The sequence below is a fragment of the Grammomys surdaster genome, unplaced genomic scaffold (assembly GCF_004785775.1).
Source record: "Grammomys surdaster isolate TR1022 unplaced genomic scaffold, NIH_TR_1.0 267, whole genome shotgun sequence".
Lineage (NCBI taxonomy): Eukaryota > Metazoa > Chordata > Mammalia > Rodentia > Muridae > Grammomys > Grammomys surdaster.
In genome coordinates, this window is record NW_021604708.1 from 2,002,361 (window position 1) to 2,021,779 (window position 19,419).

General features: G+C 42.6%; 1 protein-coding gene across 4 annotated transcripts in view; it reads right to left on the reverse strand.

Annotated features, from left to right (window-relative positions):
- Positions 1 to 16,231, reverse strand: part of Kiaa0319 (KIAA0319 ortholog) — a 59,386-nt gene extending 43,155 nt beyond the window's left edge. For 3 of the 4 annotated variants that reach the window (XM_028776324.1, XM_028776325.1, XM_028776326.1), the window contains exons 1-3: positions 5,634 to 5,688; positions 2,688 to 3,463; positions 1,979 to 2,168 (exon numbers count right to left, since the gene is read on the reverse strand). In XM_028776324.1, the coding sequence (XP_028632157.1) occupies positions 1,979 to 2,168; positions 2,688 to 3,463; positions 5,634 to 5,688 (1,021 nt within the window). Of the gene's footprint in view, positions 1 to 1,978; positions 2,169 to 2,687; positions 3,464 to 5,633; positions 5,782 to 16,074 lie in introns of those variants that run through there. The other variant, XM_028776323.1, reaches the window with a different exon arrangement.
- Between the last annotated feature and the right edge of the window lie 3,188 nt (positions 16,232 to 19,419).

The window sequence follows — 19,419 nt, forward strand, 5'->3', positions numbered from 1 at the left end:
TCCCAATGCTGTGTTCCCAATGCTGTGTTCCCAATGCTGTGTTCCCAATGCCTAGTTCCCAATGCCTTGTTCCCAATGCTGTGTTCCTAATGTCTTGTTCCCAATGCCTTGTTCCCAATGCCTTGTTCCCAAGGCTGTGCCTGCCAATCCCAATGCTATGTTCCCAATGCTATGCCTGCCAGTTTAATCATTCTATGCTTTGGTGCCTGTTCTAGGATAATAGATCACATGGTTTTACCAAGCTTCTCTTTTTTGCAAAAGTTCACTAGAAGTTCAAACATAAATTCAAATCATAAATTTAATAAGAAGTATATAAGAGAGAATGTTTACATGCATATCCATTAAGAATAATTATCTGGCTAAACATTCATCATCTGTCACCAGCTCTACAAGTTAATGGAGACTTAAAAACCATAACTTTTGTGACTAACTTATTAGTGAAGTTTTGTAGATAAACCCAGTCAATATTTTATCTTCTGACCTTGCATCTATAGTAAATCATGAGTTACATTTTATGACCTTTGGTTAATGGTTTTACAGCCTCTTGGAATGTGCTCTGCATGGCAGATGCCTGCTTGCTATGTCAGAAGCGATTAGCTTGTGACACTAAAGACTGGCAGAGTTGTCATTGCAGTTTTGACACCAGAAAGGACATAAAAGCAGCCCTATTATAAAAGAGCTTAATAATTACTAATATAATTTTAGGAATTCTTATAGTATCTTCATTAAGAATTAAGAAATCCATTTGTTGGGCTGGTGAGATGGCTCAGTGGTTAAGAGCACTGACTGTTCTTCCAGAGGTCATGAGTTCAAATCCCAGCAACCACATGGTGGCTCACAACCATCTGCAATGAGATCTGATGCCCTCTTGTGGGGTGTCTGAAGACAGCTACAGTGTACTTATAATAAATAAAGTTTAAAAAAAAAACCAAAGCAAATAAATCTTTAAAAAAAAAAAAGAAATCCATTTGTTTATATAGCATCACTATAAGACAGTACAACTTCGTTGTTCTGTAGAAATTTGCTCAAAAGGATAGGCTAATACCTAGTGATATATATATATATATATATATATATATATATATATATATTTTTTTTTTTTTTTTACAGGAAAAGCATATTAGCAGGAATCTTTCCTAAAATGAAATCTCCTCGGCCTTGTCTGTAGAAGCAAATCCATCATTAATTTTAACAGTCCATCTCAGGAAGATCACCTGCTAGTTTTTAGCATCTCCTTAATGGCTCTTGGCACTAATGTAGATAATCCTTCCTAGTCTACACTCCCATCTTGCTCTCTCCACTCATAAAACCAGATACAGCCAACCAATCTCCTTTGGTTCTTCCAAAATGTTGTAAGTCTTGACCTCTCTTCCACACATGATGGAAGAGATCACTCATGGCGCTGAGATTCAGAAATCAACACTCTCAAAATGAGTGCTTTCCCATGGAGAGAAGTATTAGAAACTAGAGAACATAGCAGGCCCTTCTGACCTGCCACGCTTCTTCTGCTTCCAGCATCGGGACAGGCTTTTTGCTGTTCCCTTATCTCCCCATTGAGATCACCCCAAACAGAAATACAGCTGCCTTGTGTTCTTGCTTAAAGTTCATTAACCAGAAATATATACAACACTCAGTCCTATTAGAACATGTATTGCTTCACTACAGAACAGGCTAGCCCCATGTGAGCTGGTTCACCCTAACCCACCAGTCCTTTCCTCCAGAAAGGCTTCCTGGCACTTCTGGGAGATCAGGTAACCTTCCTCTGAGGCCATAGCATCCTCTCACAGCACTTCCCACTGAGTATCAGCCTCATCTATCCACCTGTCAGTCTCCTCTCTTGCTCTGTAGAGCCACAGAGGGAAAAGGCAGCATGCAATTCATCTTTTCCTCTGGTTGTATAGCACTGTGACTATTATTTCTCAAGGCTGGGGCTGCTAGATTCTTTAAATGTCTTCTAATTATATTTTTTAAAAGTTACCTGTCCTGGACGTAGTAGGTGACAAGGGCCATGTAGGTGGGGTCAGCCCAGGGAGGACTGTACTGGTAGGAAATGTTGGGCTGCTGTGTTCTCTGCTCCATGGAGTGACTGTAAAAATGGAGGTTTCTTCCATCATGGCTGGGCTAGACTCCAGGCTGGCAGGGGAAGGAGTATGGAAAGGCACTGGAACCTGTGGGATAAATTAGCAAGGATATATTGTTATGAAAAAAAATGTCTATTTGGGTTGAACAATAGGAAAGCTGAGCAACGGATTGTTTGCGCCCACCCTGTCCAAATCCATGCACTTAAAACCTAACCCCCATGGGGCGGTGTTTAGGTGAGGGGAGGTAGGGTAGGTGGTCAGGTCATCAGGGTGAGAACACCCATGAATAGTGCCAGTGCCTTCACTACAAGAAGACAGAGCTGGGTGGTGGCGCAGGCTCCTAATCAGTGTACTCAACAGGCACTCGTAGGTAGATGACCTAGGAAGAGGAAGCTCTGTGTTCTTTCCAAACTGCCTGCTTAGAGAAGGAAGCAAGGCAAAATAATGTTCTGTTTCCGTTGAGGCTCTGCCTCACCCTCTGGCATCGGCCTGAGGTAGTGCTCTTAGAAGAAACTTTCTTGGGTTCCTCTAGCCTGAAAGAGTCTGGCAGAGCTTAGCCCTGCCCTCCTTCCCTTGCCTACTCTAGCACATCTCAAGTGCACCCACCTCTTTTCCAGAGCTATTGCTCGGTTGTTCTTGGAGCTGTAAAGTCTCTTCTCCCTCCAGTCCCTCTTCTGTAGGTATTACGGTCGCAGAGGAAGGCCACACACTGCTCATTGCAGAGTGTCTGGGTGTAGGCGACCAAGTCGACTCATTCAGGGCCTGCAGCTGCTCCTGGTCCAGTGGGTGGGGCGTGGGGTCCTCCAGCTTCTCCATGGAAGCAGCTGAGCTATCCCCTGTAGCTGAAGCATTGAAACCTCCCTCGCTGCTAGGCAGCAGGCTCCAGTCGGGATACTCTGCGCTGCCTCTGGGGTCTTGTTGGTTGGAGGGCTGCAGGAGGCCCCGTTCCAGTTCCTTGTATTCTTCCGAGTACTCGGCGGGCTCCTCTGGTCCCCCGTCTTTGCCTAGAAAGGGCAAGTCTTTCCTGAGGTCCTCAAGAGAGTCTCCCCAAGCTCCTGAGGGGGAGCCCCTGCCCAGCATCATATCTCCATAGTCCAGCAGCTGCCCGGGCCTCTGGACAGGTCTGCGCACGAAAGTGAGGTAAGACCGGATGGGGCCTGTAGTCCTGGGCTCGCAGTTCTCCGGGAGCATGCAGTTCACCAGATAGCAGCTGCCCTCAAACCACCAGGCAAGGTCACAGCTGGGCAAGTCACAGCAAGCAGCTGTACAGTCTCCCACGGAGAAGGTTTGAGACACCCGCATGATTCTAATGGTTTCAGGGTTAGGTGAAATGATGGCGTCGGAGTAAGTTCTGCCCTCAGAGCACTGCTGAGAGCTGCCACCTGCAGACCAGAGTGGTACATGAGTCAATACCCAAAGTCAGATTGGTGACCAGACAAAGGAACTGCTAATATCTCATAAGAAGAAGCACAAATGACCCATAAGGACTTCGGGAAAATATCCAAGCGGCATCATACATCTGGATTATAATCCCAGCACTTTGGAAGTGGAGGCAGAAGGAACAAGAGTTCAAGGTCATCCTTGAGAGCTGGAGGCCAAGATGGGTAGGCTACATGGAACCTGGTCTCAAGAGACCAAATCAAACCCAAGTTCATAGGCAGAATTTAGATATAAAGATATATGACAGGTATGCACATCTATGCATACACAAACATGACTTGAAAGTAGAAAGGAGGCTACAGGAGGAGAAAGGTTTTGAAAAGAGGGAGAGGAAGAGAATAATGGCAGAGAAGGCTGACAGACCACCATGCTCTCCCTCATATGCAGACTGTAGTACACATACATGCATATTCCAAGGAAGTCATTCCAGAAAACCAGAGGCTCCTCCATCCCTGGCTATTCAGCCAACCATCAACACTCCCTGCAGAAGGGTCCACGGCACTATGTGTCCATCTAGACAGTCACCTGTCTTGGCACCAATTTATGCATCCACTCACACTCACCCATCTGCCCACCCCCTTGTGCACCCACCTCTAGTCCCTTCTCTCCATCCTGCTATTCTTTCTATCCACAGTTTTTCAACTACGCATGTGCCTTTTTACCTATACAGTCTATCTCTTCATAGAATTCCATTCTTCTCTACTTGCGTCTCCTTTTTATATATCTTACAACAACCCTTGTGTAAAAACTAGTTACACAAGTAACACAAGAGTACTGTCTGTATCTTTGTTTTGTTGATGTTGCTAATAAATTTTTTTCTTTTTAAATCTCACAGGCTGATGATAGATAATCTGAAAGGAAAATGTCTAAGGGGAGAAAAAAACTTGTCCTCAGTACATTTGTGTAATCAGTTTTTTTGTTTGGGTGGTTTTTGAGATGACTCTTACTACGTAGTCCTAGCTAACCTGGAATTCACAGAGATCCAATTGCCTCTTGTTACCCAAGTGCTGGGATTAAAGGTGCACACCACTATGCCTTGTTTTACCTTCCACGTGGTTTCAGTCAGATTCTCAAGAATAAACTATTCATCTTTCTACAGAGTCACTATAGTGGGCATTGGCACATACTACACAGAGTGTGGCCTGTTCGTTTCTGTGATAAAACAATAGAAACAGACCTAAACAGCACGGGAGTTCCTTCCTAGTAAGGAATGATCATTCACAGTTGTTTTAGTAACTGTTGCTTTAGTCACAGACAGTTTCTAACAGGAAACAAGTGAAAACAGCCGCATGGTGCATAGGAACCACCTCTGAGTTACCTGTACAGAGATCACTGCAATAGACAAGATATTTAGTAGCACAGTGGCAGGTGTCTGATTAGCATGGTAGGTAGATTAGCATAGGTAGGTATCATAACACAGGGCCAGAGCATGGAAGATTGCTCAGTGGGTAAAGATGCATGCTTCCAAGACTGATGGCCTGAATCTATATGGTAGGAGAAGAGAACTGAGTCCCATGAGCTGACCTACACACATGCGCGCGCGGGCGCGCACACACACACACACACACACACACACACACTAAATGAGTAAATGCAACATAATGCCAAGCATCAGCTCTGTGGAAAGACTATTTCATCCAATGTAAGAGAAATTAGATCTGCCACACGTGGTCATTTTCCAATTAAAAAAAAAAAAAGCAAGGCGTGAAGCTGATGTCTCAAACACAAATCTAGTTTGTAAATCATGCGAGTACTTTTGCTCTATCATTCTTCTGAGAAGAGCCAGATCTAGGATATAGAGGAAACACTAATTTACTAGCGCTGAACACAACAAAACCACCTCTTAGGAAGATCAAGAGAGAGTGGGGGAGCAGGGGTAAGGAACCCTAACCTCCCCCAAAACATTGCATTGTTATGATATTCTCTCCTTAATATATATAAAGACCAAGCCAGAAGTTTCTTCCTGACCCACATGGCCAGATGTATTTTCGTTCCCTTGAAGACTGTCCTGTAGCAAATGAATCGGAGTCTGTCCCTGGCCACCATAAACCTCGGGAGCCAACATTTACAAGTCTCCCAGGATATGATGATGGTTTGCTAATGATTTCCTACCTGCCATGGCGGCCAGCAGCAGCAGTGAAGACAGTACTCCTGGTGGGGACACCATTCTGCCTCACACAGGATGAGGCTTCCAAGGCAGTGGATTTAAAACAGACCCTCTTTGCTGGTTGATGAGCCAGCCAGATGTAGCCTTCTAGAACTTCAAAGAAAACAAAACAGAGACAAAGAAGAAAGGATTAGGTAAACGTGGAATGAAACAGATTGTTCCTATCATGTATTCATGTTAGTGGGAAAGGTGTCCTGTTCACAGAATGGAGTCATATCCCAAGCAGCCATCTCTTCAAAGAAGTTTGTTAAAATAGCCAGGAAAGTTAGTTTCTAAAAAGACAAAACAAGCCAAGCATAGTGGCACATGCCTTTAATCCCAGAACTCGGAAGGCAGAGGCAGGTAGATCTCTGTGAATTTGAGGCCAGCCTGGTCTATGTGAGTTCCAGAACAGCCAGAGCTAAATAATGCCTCAAAAACAAAGACAAGCCAGGCAGTGGTGGCACACTCCTTTAATCTCAGCACTTGGGAGACAGAGGCAGGTAGATTTCTGAGTTCAAGGCCAGCCTGGTCTACAGAGTGAGTTCCAGGACAGCCTGGGATACACAGAGAAACCCTGTCTCAAAAAAAAAAAAAAAAAAACCCAAAAGGTTTAAAAGGTTTAAGTCAGCTCACCGTACAAACTGGAAACAAAAATCAATTGAGAAAAGCAAGGCTCTATATCAGTGTCTAATAGCAAAGAAGTCAACCACGGTCAACTGAGTTTAGCAAACTCAAAGGCAGAAGAGAGGAAAGGCTGTTTAGGTAAAGGGGAGGCTTTGGGCGTGTTGAGAGAGGAGGCTGCTACTATGGGAGGTAATCCTGGCTAGCAAGAAGTGGAGTATCCAGTGATTAGTATGGGGAACTGTACTGGACAGTTTAATGTCAACTTGACATAAGCCTAAGTCATCTGAGAGGACGGAGCCTCAATTAAGAAAATGCCTCTGGGCTAGAGAGATGGCTCAGTGGTTAAGAGCACTGACTGCTCTTCCAGAGGTCGTGAGTTTAATTCCCAGCAACCACATGGTGGCTCACAACCATCTGTAATAGGATCTGATGCACTCTTCTGGTGTGTCTGAAGACAGCTACAGAGTACTCATATAAATAAACATAAATAAATAATATTGAAAAAAGAAAGAAAGAAAATGCCTCCATAAGATAGGGCCGTAGGCAAGCCCTGTGGGGCATTTTCTTAATTAATAACTGATGTAGGAGGGCCCAGCCGATTGTGGGTGGGGCCATCCCTGGACTGGTAGGTCTGAGTTCTATAAAAAAGCAGGCTAAGCAAACCACAGGGAGCAAGCCAATAAGCAATGCCCCTCCTTGGTCTTTGCATCAGCCTTTGCGTCCAGGTTTCTGCCCAGTTTAAGTTCCTGTTCTGACTTCCTTTGATGATGAACAATGATATGAAAGTGTAAGACAAATAAGCCCTTTCCTCTCTAACTTTATTTTAGGGCATGGTGTTTCATGGCAGTGATAGAAATCCTAACTGAAGCAGGAGTGTATATGCTTCGTCTAGTTAGTTCTAAGCTAAAAAATGGGGTTAAAAATTAGGGAAGGTATCAATTAATAAAGTCCTGCCTACTTGGAGCTAACTGCTGTAGAAGGTATTATTTAGCCCCATGAAGTGCTAGAGATGGCAATCCAGCTTCCCAGAAGTCTCTTGGCAGCCTGGCTTCCAGGACTGTGTTACAGATAAAAGGCTGGTTGCTGGATAGGTTTCTATTTGTGGATCAGAGTTCTGCTTTCATGTATGGTCCAGCTACTAGCATTTGCACCTTCAGTGTCTCATAGCCCATATGCCCTGTTCTTTCATTTCTAACACGTGAATGTTCTTTATTTACCAGCTCTGATACCAGAATTTCTTAGAACTACAGATGGCTAAGTGGTAGAGGAGTTATGTTATTGTTGCTCTTTGTTTACAAGTTTTAAAGTGTTTGGATTTGCATAAAGTCATGGAAGACATAGAGTGAATAATAGCTATTTTACTGAACTTTCAAATCCACTAAAACCAAAACCTTTTAGCCATCTGCTGATTAAGTTTTTAAAGAGGCAAACACAGTCTGGATCCTGACATCATCCACTTGATCACTACCATATTCTCCCTTATAGAATGAAATGTTAATCCCAGAATTCAGGAGGCAGAAGCAGGATGATCACAAGTTCAAGACCAGCTTGGGCTACATGAAACTCTGCTTCAAAAGAGACAAAACATCTATGGTAGAGAGGTGGCCCAGGTGGTCAGCAGGACCTGCTGGTGGGTAGAATGGAAAGTGGGAGCTAAGGGCAAATCCCAGGGGGAGTCAGCAAACACAAGAACAGTTGCCATTACTCAGAGTGGGAAACAGTTCGAGAGAAATGTACCAGAGCTGCTATGAAGGACACTGTGGCAGCCACATCAACCCCAAGACTTCCTCTGAGGCCTGAGTGAAAGGACAGAAAAAATTTAGTTCTGTGTCCCTGAACACTTGTGAGGCAGAGGATATTGGATCTCTGAATTCCAGGGCAACATAGTCTACATGGCAAGTTTCAGGACAGCCAGAGCTACGTAATAGAGAGACCACATCTCAGAACAAACAAACCGATGAATGAATACAGAGCAAAGCCCTCTGTGAAGGACAGACACACACATTCACACATAGACACAGATTCATAAGACAGCCTTCAGTCAGGCACAAATCCATATTCATACAACAGACAGACAGAAGGCAGAAGACACAGGGAGTCCTAAAGTAGAGAATTCAATGGCTCTCTTAGTTAAATGACACCAAGGGTAAGTTCTTTATTATTGGTGACTTGGAGTTTATTATTAATGCCTTTAGTCCATGCAGACATAAATCCTACAACCTTAAAGAACTGAATTGTGCAGCCACCAGAAAGAGCTTGCACAGACTCTTCCCCAGAGCTTCCAGATAAGAATGTAAGCTGTTAAGTAGTTGTTTGATCCAGATTGAAACATTCCCCAACCAGAGGAGGGAGAATGGTTCTTCAGGTCCATGAAACTTCTAGGGTTTCCTCCCTGGTTATGAAAAGTTATGGGTTAAGAAGACTCTTTAAAGGCTGGAGAGATGGCTCAGTAGTTAAAAGCACTGACTACTCTTCCAGAGGTCCTGAGTTCAATTCCCAGCAACCACATGATGGCTCACAACCATCTGTAATGAGATCTGATGCCATCTTCTGGTGTGTCTGAAAAAATAAATAAATCAAAAAAAAAAAAAAAAAAAAAAAGACTCTTCAGTAGTGTAGCTGCCTGCAACTGTCTCAGAAAATTCCATTGTCATAGTTTTGTAAGTGGTCAGCATGCTGGGTGGGCTTCTTGGTGATAGAGTTGGTCCTGTAAGCAATGCCAATGAACTCATTGGTCCATTCAGCTGAATAGAATTGCATTTTTGGAGTATTCTCTATTTTCCCAGGAAAAGTCACATAGCATACCTCAATGGAAACTTGATCTGAGTCTTGATTTGAGTCCTGCATAAATTCTAGCAAATGTATGATGCTTTAAGTCACTATTTTTGTAATAATTTATTCTATGGCAACATCAAACTAATACAGCAGGCAAGTGGGGTAGACTGACTGACACTAAAATATCATGAGGTCTCATAAAACAACACTGCAGGCTCAGAAGGGGTAAAGAGTCCTATTACTAGGTAGGGACTAGAAAAACACAGAGCCGTAAATTGCAAGATTGAAAACAAATAGGAGGATTGCCAAGGTATGCTCATTACTAGAACTTTGTTTTGGGAACTCAGGAAAGAACTAACTTAAAAGTGTCTCCACACTAACTGTGGCATAGGTATATATAGTAAACATTTTTATGGGCTGTAGAAATAGTTTAGGAGTTAAGAGTGCTGGCAGCTCTTACAGAGGACTCAAGTTTGGCTCCCAGCATCTACACTAGGCAGCTCACAAACACATGTAGCTACAGTTCCAGGGAATCTAATGTCCTCTGGTCTCCATAGGCACCCACTCATGTACACACACACACACACACACACACACAAAATCTTTAAAACTCTTTAAATGATAAAAATTTCAGGTCGGGGGCTGGAGAGATGGCTCAGTGGTTAAGAGCACTGACTGCACTTCCAGAGGTCCTGAGTTCAAATCCCAGCAACCACATGGTGGCTCACAACCATCTGTAATGAGATCTGATGCCCTCTTCTGGTGTGTCTGAAGACAGCTACAGTGTATTCATATATAATAAATAAATAAATCTTTAAAAAAAATGGAGAATTAAAAAAAAAAAATTTCAGGTCGGGCAGTGATAGCACACGCCTTTAATCCCAGCACTTGGGAGGCAGAGGTAGGCAGATTTCTGAGTTCGAGGCCAGCCTGGTCTACAGAGTGAGTTCCAGGACAGCCAGGGCTACACAGAGAAACCCTGTCTTGAAAAACCAAAAAAGAAAAGAAATTCAATAAAAACACACAGGCAACCCAGCTATTGAATGTTAGAACAGAAACTGTATTTACACTTGATCTGAGCCAAAAAGCTGAGATAATATAACTATGCAACTCAAAGAAATAAAAAGCTGGGGGGAAAAAAAGAACCATAAAGTAACAAACAGTTCAATATGCATTTACTGATAGAATTTACAAGATTTTAGAAGAGGTAAAAAATGAAGATATAAGTTATGAGGCTGAGAGAGACTGAAGGGGCCCATTCTCCTTAGGATGCTGGAGCAGGAGACAAGCCCTTCCAAAGATTGTTAAAGACCTTTGGCTCTCTGGGATTAGAGTTGTTGGCCTTAGTTTTGTAGTAAACATATTTGTTTTTGGACAGGGTTTATAATTTACCTCTGATTTGCTAATATATACTAGGATGTTCTCAGACTCACAGGGCCTCTGCATCCTAGAAGCTGGGATTAAAGTCGTGTATCAAATACCTAACTGCAAACACACTTTTACTAATTCCTGTGAGTGAGACTATTAAGAACCTGATGTTTAACCAGGGATAGTGAAGTACACTTTTAACTTCAGCACTGGGGAGGCAGAGGCTGGTGGATCTCTGTGGGTCTAAGGTCAGCCTTCTGGTCCACATAGCAAATTCCGACCCAGCCAGAGCTGTAAGATAGAAAGACCCTGTCCAAAAACAAAAGCAAAACAACAACAACCAAAACCCAACAACAGCAACAAAAAAACCCTTGCTATTTCATTTGTAGTTGGTGGCAGCCTAGAGGAGACATTTCAGCCAAGCAGGTTCTCTTGGCCGACTTCAGTACTGGCTTTCTGACTACCCACAGCTCTGAAAACTCGGCCAACACCTTGAAGAAGCTGCAAAGCAACTACAGCTGTTTACTGCTGAAGCCAAACTCTTCTAACTCCAAAAGCCACTATTCCAGCCATGGTTCCAGCAGCCTTTTTGTTCTCATAAGCTGAGAAGATCCTGCAACCATTTCACATGGAACAAGAAGGGCCTATCTCTTGGTGGTCCAGCAGAAGACCTATGACCCTAGGTCCAAGCACAATCCTTCATGTACCTTAAAGGACTGTGCTATAATTGATATAAAAACCTTTGCCATACTCCCTTCTATTACGAGCAAGGTGCTTGGCTCAGTTTGTACGGCAGCCAGGTGCGACCATCCTGTACTGTCCTTGGTGTTGCAATATTAGGATCATTCAAAAACTTCTGTTACATACTGAAAATACCAAAGGCTTCCATAGTCCTCCAACAGACAGTAGGGTCAGGCCTATCACAGCAGTACAAAAAAACGCTCCCTAGTTCTGACTTCTGTCCTAGTCACTGTCCTATTGCTATGAAAAGGTGTCATGACCAAGGCAACTCTAATAAAAGAAATGATCTAACTGTAGGCTTGCTAACAGTATCAGAGGGTTATCCTATTATCATGGTAGAAGCTTAGTGCCGCTCCTGGTGCTGGAGCAGTAGCTGAGAGCTACAGCCTAATCTGCTGGCAAGAGAGGCCTTGTGTGGGATTTTGAAAGCCCACGCCCAGTGGCACACTTCCTCCAACAAGGTCACACCTCCTGATCCTAATAATCCTTCCTAAAAAGTGCCATTCCCTGATGACCAAATGTACAAATATATGAAATTATAGGGACCATTCTTATTCAAACAAATATATGTGTGTGTGTGTGTGTGTGTTTTCTTCAGTTTTCCCTCTTCCAACTCATATTCTTAATTTTTTTCCATAAAATTATTCAAATATTTATCAAGAGAGCTGATTACAACCTATTTTAATTTTAATTAAAAAATGGCTTCTTTGTAAGCTTTAGTCTGAGTTTTTTCAAGTAAACTGGTAGTAAATTTAAATTCTTTAATTTAAACATTAAAAACCTAGGGGGGCTGCGATCAGGATGTAAAGCAAATAAAAAAAATAGATATTTTAATAAATTAAAAGCCTAAGCAGCACAGGGTATATCTATCTGTATGTGGGTATGTGCATGTGTGTGTGGTACACATGGAGGCCAGAGGAAGGCATTGGGTCCTCTAGAGCTGGAGTTACAGCAGTTGTGAGCCATCAGACCTGAGTGCTGGGAAGAGTCTTCAGCAAGAGCCCTGTGCGCTCTTAACTGCTGAGCCATTGCTCCAGCCCCTCTTGTCAACCTTCAAGCTTTCTCATTAGTAGAACAGGTTGAACTGGTAACGGAAGATGACATCAGTGGGGTTACACAGTGACAAAGGCACCAGCTGCCACAGCAGCAGCTGGCAGCGGTGACAAGAAGGCAGCTAGAGCTGCCCCAGGCAGCTGGCGGGGGCAGAAACATCGGGAGCAGAAGAGCCATAGGTTAAAAAAACATTGGCCCAGTCTCTGGAAGAGTCCCAGGGAACTGCCAAGTAAGGGGTGAAACTCTGTGATATTTTACTCCCAAGAACTATAACTATGGCTGCTGTCCAGAGGTCCTGTCTAGGCCCAAGAGCTGTCACAGTAGATACCCTAAGACCTGAAGGTCCTAGCCCCCAAGGCTTTCCCAGATGTTGTAACATAAGCAGGCACACCCTGCTGCTAGGGCTGCCAGAAATAGCCTCGTCATAGCCTCCAACCCCATGTACTTAGAGCCCTAAGTCTCTGGCTTCCAAAGTCAGGTACAGTAGGACTCGTGCTCGTAGGGTTTGAACTTGGAAGCCTCTGGGTCAGCACTGGGCATTTGAAGACCCAGAACTACTGACATCAGAACAGCTATACTGGTAGGAGGTACCTTTACCTACTAAGCCATATTGATGGTCCTGGTGGTAGGGTTCTGTTGCTGTTGCTTTTGGGTTTGTGGATTTTTTGGGGGGAGTGAGGGCAGCCCAGATTAATTTCAAATTTACTATATAGCCCAGGATGACTTTGAACTCCAGATCCTCTTGCCCCCCACTACCGAGTGCTGGAATTACAGACATGTATCAGTCATGTTCAGCTCAACTTTATTACTCAACAACACTTCAACAAAGCTGACGGAGAAAATGCAATACAAGGGGCAGAAACTTGCCAGAGTTGATAGAAACTGATAGAAAATAAAAATTCCCCACTCTGACATTCTGAGCAGGTGATATAGTATGAACCTGGATCCTTCCAAAATGCATTTGGAACTCATTTTATGAAATATAATTAGGGCAGCGCTCTAATGGATAGGATTTGTATTATGTGGTTTTTCTTGAGACAGGGTCTATGTAGTTTTGGCTAGCTTGTAAAACAGACTTTTAAAGGAAATAGAACAATAACCTACCAGTTACTTCATACCTTTATATTTACAAGAAAGCAAATCTTCTTTCAGAGCATTAAATGTAATTAACTGGGTATTAAACTGGCATGCATTTAGATAAGATCTGTTATGTTTATTGTTTTTATAAAGATGTTACAAGATAATACACATGAATTTCCTGATGTTTCTAATAAACTTGACTTTATACATCAAAAAAAAGTTTTCGCTACATTAAAATAATTTTACTTATAATGGCATATTATTTTGAAAAAAAAAACAAATTTTTTTCCTGAACATTTTTATCTCAAAAATAACTTATATTGGACTGGAGAGGTGGCTCAGCTTGGTGGCTAAGAGCACTTGCTGCTTTTCCAGAGAACTCAAGTTTTGGTTCCCAATATTCACACAAGGCAGTCACAACCATCTGTAACTCCAACTCCAAAGGATCTAGCACTTTCTCCTGGTTTCTGTGAGAACCCAGACACATGTACCATACATACAGCTACATAGTTCTAAAATCTTTTTAAAAAGATGTTAACTTGTACTTACTTTAAGTTTTGCTGTTTCTTTTATGAGACAGGATCTCAAATAAACCAAATTGACTTAGAACTTGATAGATTAGCCAAAGATGACCTGATCATCTTGCCTGAATTCAGGACTTAAGATGGGTGTGATGGCGCATGCCTTTAATCCCAGCACTCAGGAGGCAGAGGCAGGAGGATCTCTGAGTTTGAGGCCACTCTGGTCAGCTAGGGCTACACAGAGAAACCATGGTTTCTAAAAAAGCATTTGTGTAATATTATCTTATTTTAGTTATTTTCTATATGGGGCTCTGATCCTAGCACCTAGGTCAGGAAGCTCACAAGTGCCTGGAACCTTAGCTCTAGGAGTTCAAAGTCTGTATGTGGCATACAGACACATTCATACACAAATCAAAAATAAAAATGTTTATTAAAAACAAAAGCAACAGCATCCCTCTGTATTTCCAAAGCTGGCTTCTAACACCAGGGTTTGAACAATCCTTACAGCTCAGCATGTAGGAATTCTATTGTCTTCTTTTAGTTCTTATAGAAATTCCACTAAGTAGGCCTTACTGTTTTCTCTATTTTAAGATGAGAACACTGAGGCTTAGAGGTTATAGTTTTCTTAATGTGAGGTTGCCACTAACAGTGAACCATAACCCTAAGCAGGCCATCTTTCATATCAGGCTGTCGCCCAACCCTGCACACACACACACACACACACACACACACACACAGATAACCCCTGCCCCAACAGACATCCTTATTTCCACAGATTGGTTTAAAAAGAAAGAAAGATTCTCTGTTGGGGGTGGGGGGACTTAAGAACAAACCTTAAATATACGCATTCTTTTATAACTCACTGTAGCTCTCCTTCAGCTCTCTAAACTGTGAGGATGTGAGCTCAGTGACTTACAGTATCTTCCTGAAAGGAAATGCATTCCCTGCCTTGGCATTTTACACAGCAAAGATGTGATGTATGCCTGTTACCTGTGATTCTAAAAATTCCCGCTACATGTTACACACACACACACACACACACACACACAAACACAATCTCCTTTTCAGTTTGCAGAGAACAGAGAATTCAACCTTTCTCGGTGAGTTCTAAGTTTAGAACTGAATTGATATCTCTACTTTGCCCCATCTGGATTAAAAATAAGTAAAATCATGAGCACAAAATAAAAATTTACATATGACATAACTTCAGTCGTCTCACTGAGGAACTTTCCCAGGCACCATGCTTTTCAAGTATAAATAAATACACACATTCACCTTGACAATTTTTGTGTTTTTTAGGAAATGTGACCTGTATTTTTTCCATTATTAATAAAAATACCACTCAGCTTTTCTGTTCAAGCACTACGAAAAAATATCAACATCTAATCCACAAACGAAAATGTTCAGTAAAGATGAGCATGAATATAATCATGCTTGCTTTCTCCCTTCATTGAGAACAAATGGTGTTGAGAACGATGACTAGCGATACCAGCTTTGTGATCCTGATAAATCTGTTCCTTGGAGGGAATTCAAAGAGCAGGAAAGAAAGCCTTTAAACAGCGTTAAGCTTCTGGTGACGGTAAAGAGGGGAGATAAATGCATTTGGTAAATGGTAGCAAGGACCACATCAACAGCTCTAAACGAAATTTAAAGGTAATAATTCTTCAGTCTGAGGCATGCAATTTAAAAGGTTGGAAAGATCCCCAAATCTCCCACCTCCATGAAACAGGGAAACCAAATCATGCAACTATCCAGGATTGCTTTTCCTAGGTGTTCAGAGGAACCCTTAGAAATCCCCTTCTTGGCTTTTTTCACTGGCACCTCCTACCTGCTTGCTGTCTTCGTTGCTGACAGTTGGCCAGCTGGGCTGGGAGATGAGGTTCTGCACCTGAGGTGGCTGCTGGGGCCACTGAAGTTGGGCACTGCTAGCTCACTGGAGCTTCATTCAACACCCCACCGCTCAACCTCAAAACCACATTCATACCCTTCATCACTAAGCAGAGGTAAGGAGGAACCCCAACTACACCCTAGCTAGAAATCCGGGGACCTGGAGTCCAGATTAAAAGCCTCTGACTATTGCACAGAGCAGGTACGAAATGCATTTAGCAAATGCCAGCACTGAATGAACTTTAAAGAAACCGATTCTTAGGTTTAAGGTTAGCCGCCCAAGTCTCCCTGACTCCACCCTGCTGAGAACCCATCGATCCAAACAGGAACGCAGGCAGCTGAGTGCAGCTCTTACCTCCATATCCAGTGGATCTCCAGGCTCCGTGGTGCTCCAGACCGCCCAGCAGCTGATGTCCAGTCGGGACACCTGCGAGGCACACCTGCAGGCGACACCTGCCCACCCCTGCGGCTGCACAGACAGACGCTGCCAGCCCGCGCTGGTGATTCAGCGCCTTTCTGCCTCCCGGGTAACCAGGGCGACGCATACGCACGCGCACACACGCCCCTAGGGATGGCCTGTGCTGCAGCCCTCACTGCCCCGCTAAGCAGAGGGCCCTCTGTTTGTTCCCCTGCTCTGGTCCCTCGCCCACCTCTTTACTGCCATGATTCCAAACCGTTGAAGGGATGGACAGGCAAATGCTGCACCCAGGCAGCAGGCACTGCTTGTTCAGACTACTCCCAAGCCACCTGATTATTCAAGTCTTGTTTTCAGCCAAGCCTTTTGCACGATATCCCCACCCCCCACCCCCAAATAACTTATCTTCTTGGTTTTAAGTGCTCCTTTAAACTCTAGAATGGTAAACTGAACCTACATCGATACAGATCAACTCTTTTTGGAGGTTAAATGGGTGCTGAGTGCATTTCAACATTTGTGTCTTGTGTGAATCTTGAGTCAGAGGAAATTCCAAGTCAGTGGAACACTATTCCTTGTATTTTTAGTATTGTAATAAGGGCATGAAAGTGTCTAGGAATTGGTATCAAGGGGCAGAAAGGATGGGCAGAGTATTCTTTATACATCCCATCATGGCTTAACGACTGAGTTGCACACCAGAATAAGCCTGCACTGTCGTCTTTGTGGAAGACACATCAGACAAGTTACAAATCTACTAAATGTCTCTTGTTAGAAAATGGAGATGACCCAAGAGCAGTAGTCCACCCTAGGACTCGTGAGGTTGAAGCAGGAGAATGGCTACATAACACTCTTTCAAACAATTAATTAGCTGGGCGGTGGTGGCGCAGGTCTTTAATCCCAGCACTTGGGAGGCAGAGGCAGGCGGATTTCTGAGTTCGAGGCCAGCCTGGTCTACAGAGTGAGTTCCAGGATAGCCAGGACTACACAGAGAAACCCTGTCTCGAAAAACCCAAAATAAATAAATAAATACATAAATAAATACATAAATAAATAAATAAATTAATTAAAAAGCCAGATACAGTTAGGCAAGTCAGGGTGATCACCGAATTTGAAGCTGTCCTAGTGTCTAGCAAGTTCCCAGCCAGCCCAGGCTACTTAGTGAGACTTTTCTTTTAAGAGTAGGGACAGTGAGTGGCTCAGCCAGTAAAGGGATTTACTTTACCAAGTCTGATGACCTAAGTTAAGTCCCTGAAGACCCACATAAAATTGGAAATGATTCCACAAATTGCCCTCCACATGTGTACTTACAAACGGCATACATTTAAAGGCACCATACAGGATGAACGTGTTAACAAATGGAGATAATGAGCCACTAAGGTGAAGACAGTGAGCTATAAAACGGAGAGAAGGCCCAGGCCTTTAATCCCAGCCCTCCAGTTGCAGAGGCAGCCATATCTCAAAGCCAACATGGTTTACAGTGGGAGTTCCAGGACAGCCAAGGCTACACAGAGACTCTGTCTGGCAAAACCAAAAAATAAGACTGAGAATAAAAATAAACATGGACTAAAAAGGGGGAAAATTGTTAATTGTCAAATGAGCTTAGAGGGCAAACACCAAACCTCACTGAAGGAAGACATTTCCTCCTCTTGTGGTACGTATTTAACGATAGCTAGAGAAATGAAAAGATGCAGGCAGTGAAGAAATTCAGGAGACACTGAGTCGTTGACAAAGTTGGAAACAGTTACATCAGTATACAACTCTCCCAGCTCTCATCATGACAAATAAATTTAGGAGCAAAACAGACGAGGTCATCAGAGATACTAACGGAGATAAACAACTACACATCCCTACAGGCAACTATAAAATGAGGACCTACTTTCAACTTTTCTCCTTCCAAAACACCTGAACTGCTTACCGTGAAAACTAAAATCAGCTTTTCTTTCATTTGTCCATCATCAATGTGTTGAATGAAATGCCAGTCTCCTTCAGACTAGTGTGAGAGTACATCTCCGGTATTCAGTGGATGTTCACTGAGCACCCACCCCACCCTTCCTCCCCCATTTACCAGACAGGTTTAAAGAGAAATGACTCAAGCATTTGTTTTTTTCTTTTTTTTTTCCTGATTGTTCACTTCTATGTTTTCTAAGAAATTTTGCAAAATAGCAATATGGTACTCTTTTTGAAAAGGGACAAAGTAAAGTTCAACAAGGTTAAAATACACTGTACACTGCACATGGATGGCAAACACTGCTATGGGGCAGGGTCACTGAACCTTTGGCCTCATGATATAGTTCAATGGCAGACTACTTGTCTGCTATCAATTTAAGAGCAGGAATTTCACGAAAGAGATTTTTTGTTTTCTGTTAAAAATCAAAATCAAAAGCACCCCTCAAGATATTACAAATTGGGCTGGAGATGGCTCAGTGGTTAAGAGCACTGACTGCTCTACCAGAGGTCCTGAGTTCAATTCCCAGCAACCATATAGTGGCTCTCAACCATCTATAATGAGTTCCAATGCCCCCTTCTGGTGTGTCTGAAGACAGCTACAGTATATTCATATACACTAAATAAAAAAATAAATCTTAAAGACAACAGTGGCTTATGTTCCTTTTCTCCTGACTTATATTTTGTCATAGAGTTAAACAAGGAAATTATATCATATAGATATATAAACAAAATTATACTTTCATGTTTTTATAATTGATGGCCTAATAGTATACTACATATTTCATATTGTGATATTAACCCATTTCAGTGTTTCTTCAATGTGACATATAGTGGTCTTTTACACTTAATTCTACCACATAAAGATGCACCACCCTCCTCTATTACACTGCTTAAATATGCGCATCACACTGCTCCTTCAAGCTTTAATGTTTAAAAGTATGATTAAAATAGACAGTTCCTGTCCTTTCCTTTAACAGTATGAAAGGCATACCACCCTCTTATAAGTTCAAATTGGTTTTAGGTGTTTTAATTTGGGGATGACAGGTAAAAATGTCACTTCATTCTAAATTTCCTTATTTTTGTCAGTGTCTTACTCTATACCCTAGGCTAGCCTTACACGAATCCTCCTGCCCCAGCCTCCAAAGTGTCAGGAATTTAATAGAACAATACATATTTGGTGATTCCCACTGAAAAGTAACATGGAGGGCTGTTTTCCCAATATCAATAGAGCGACAAATCCCACCACAAATGAAAAAGTCATACTCAGTCTACAAATAAAACACTTTATTTACAGTACATTTTTCTTTACAGACCATTTACAAAAAAAAAAAAAAAAAAAAG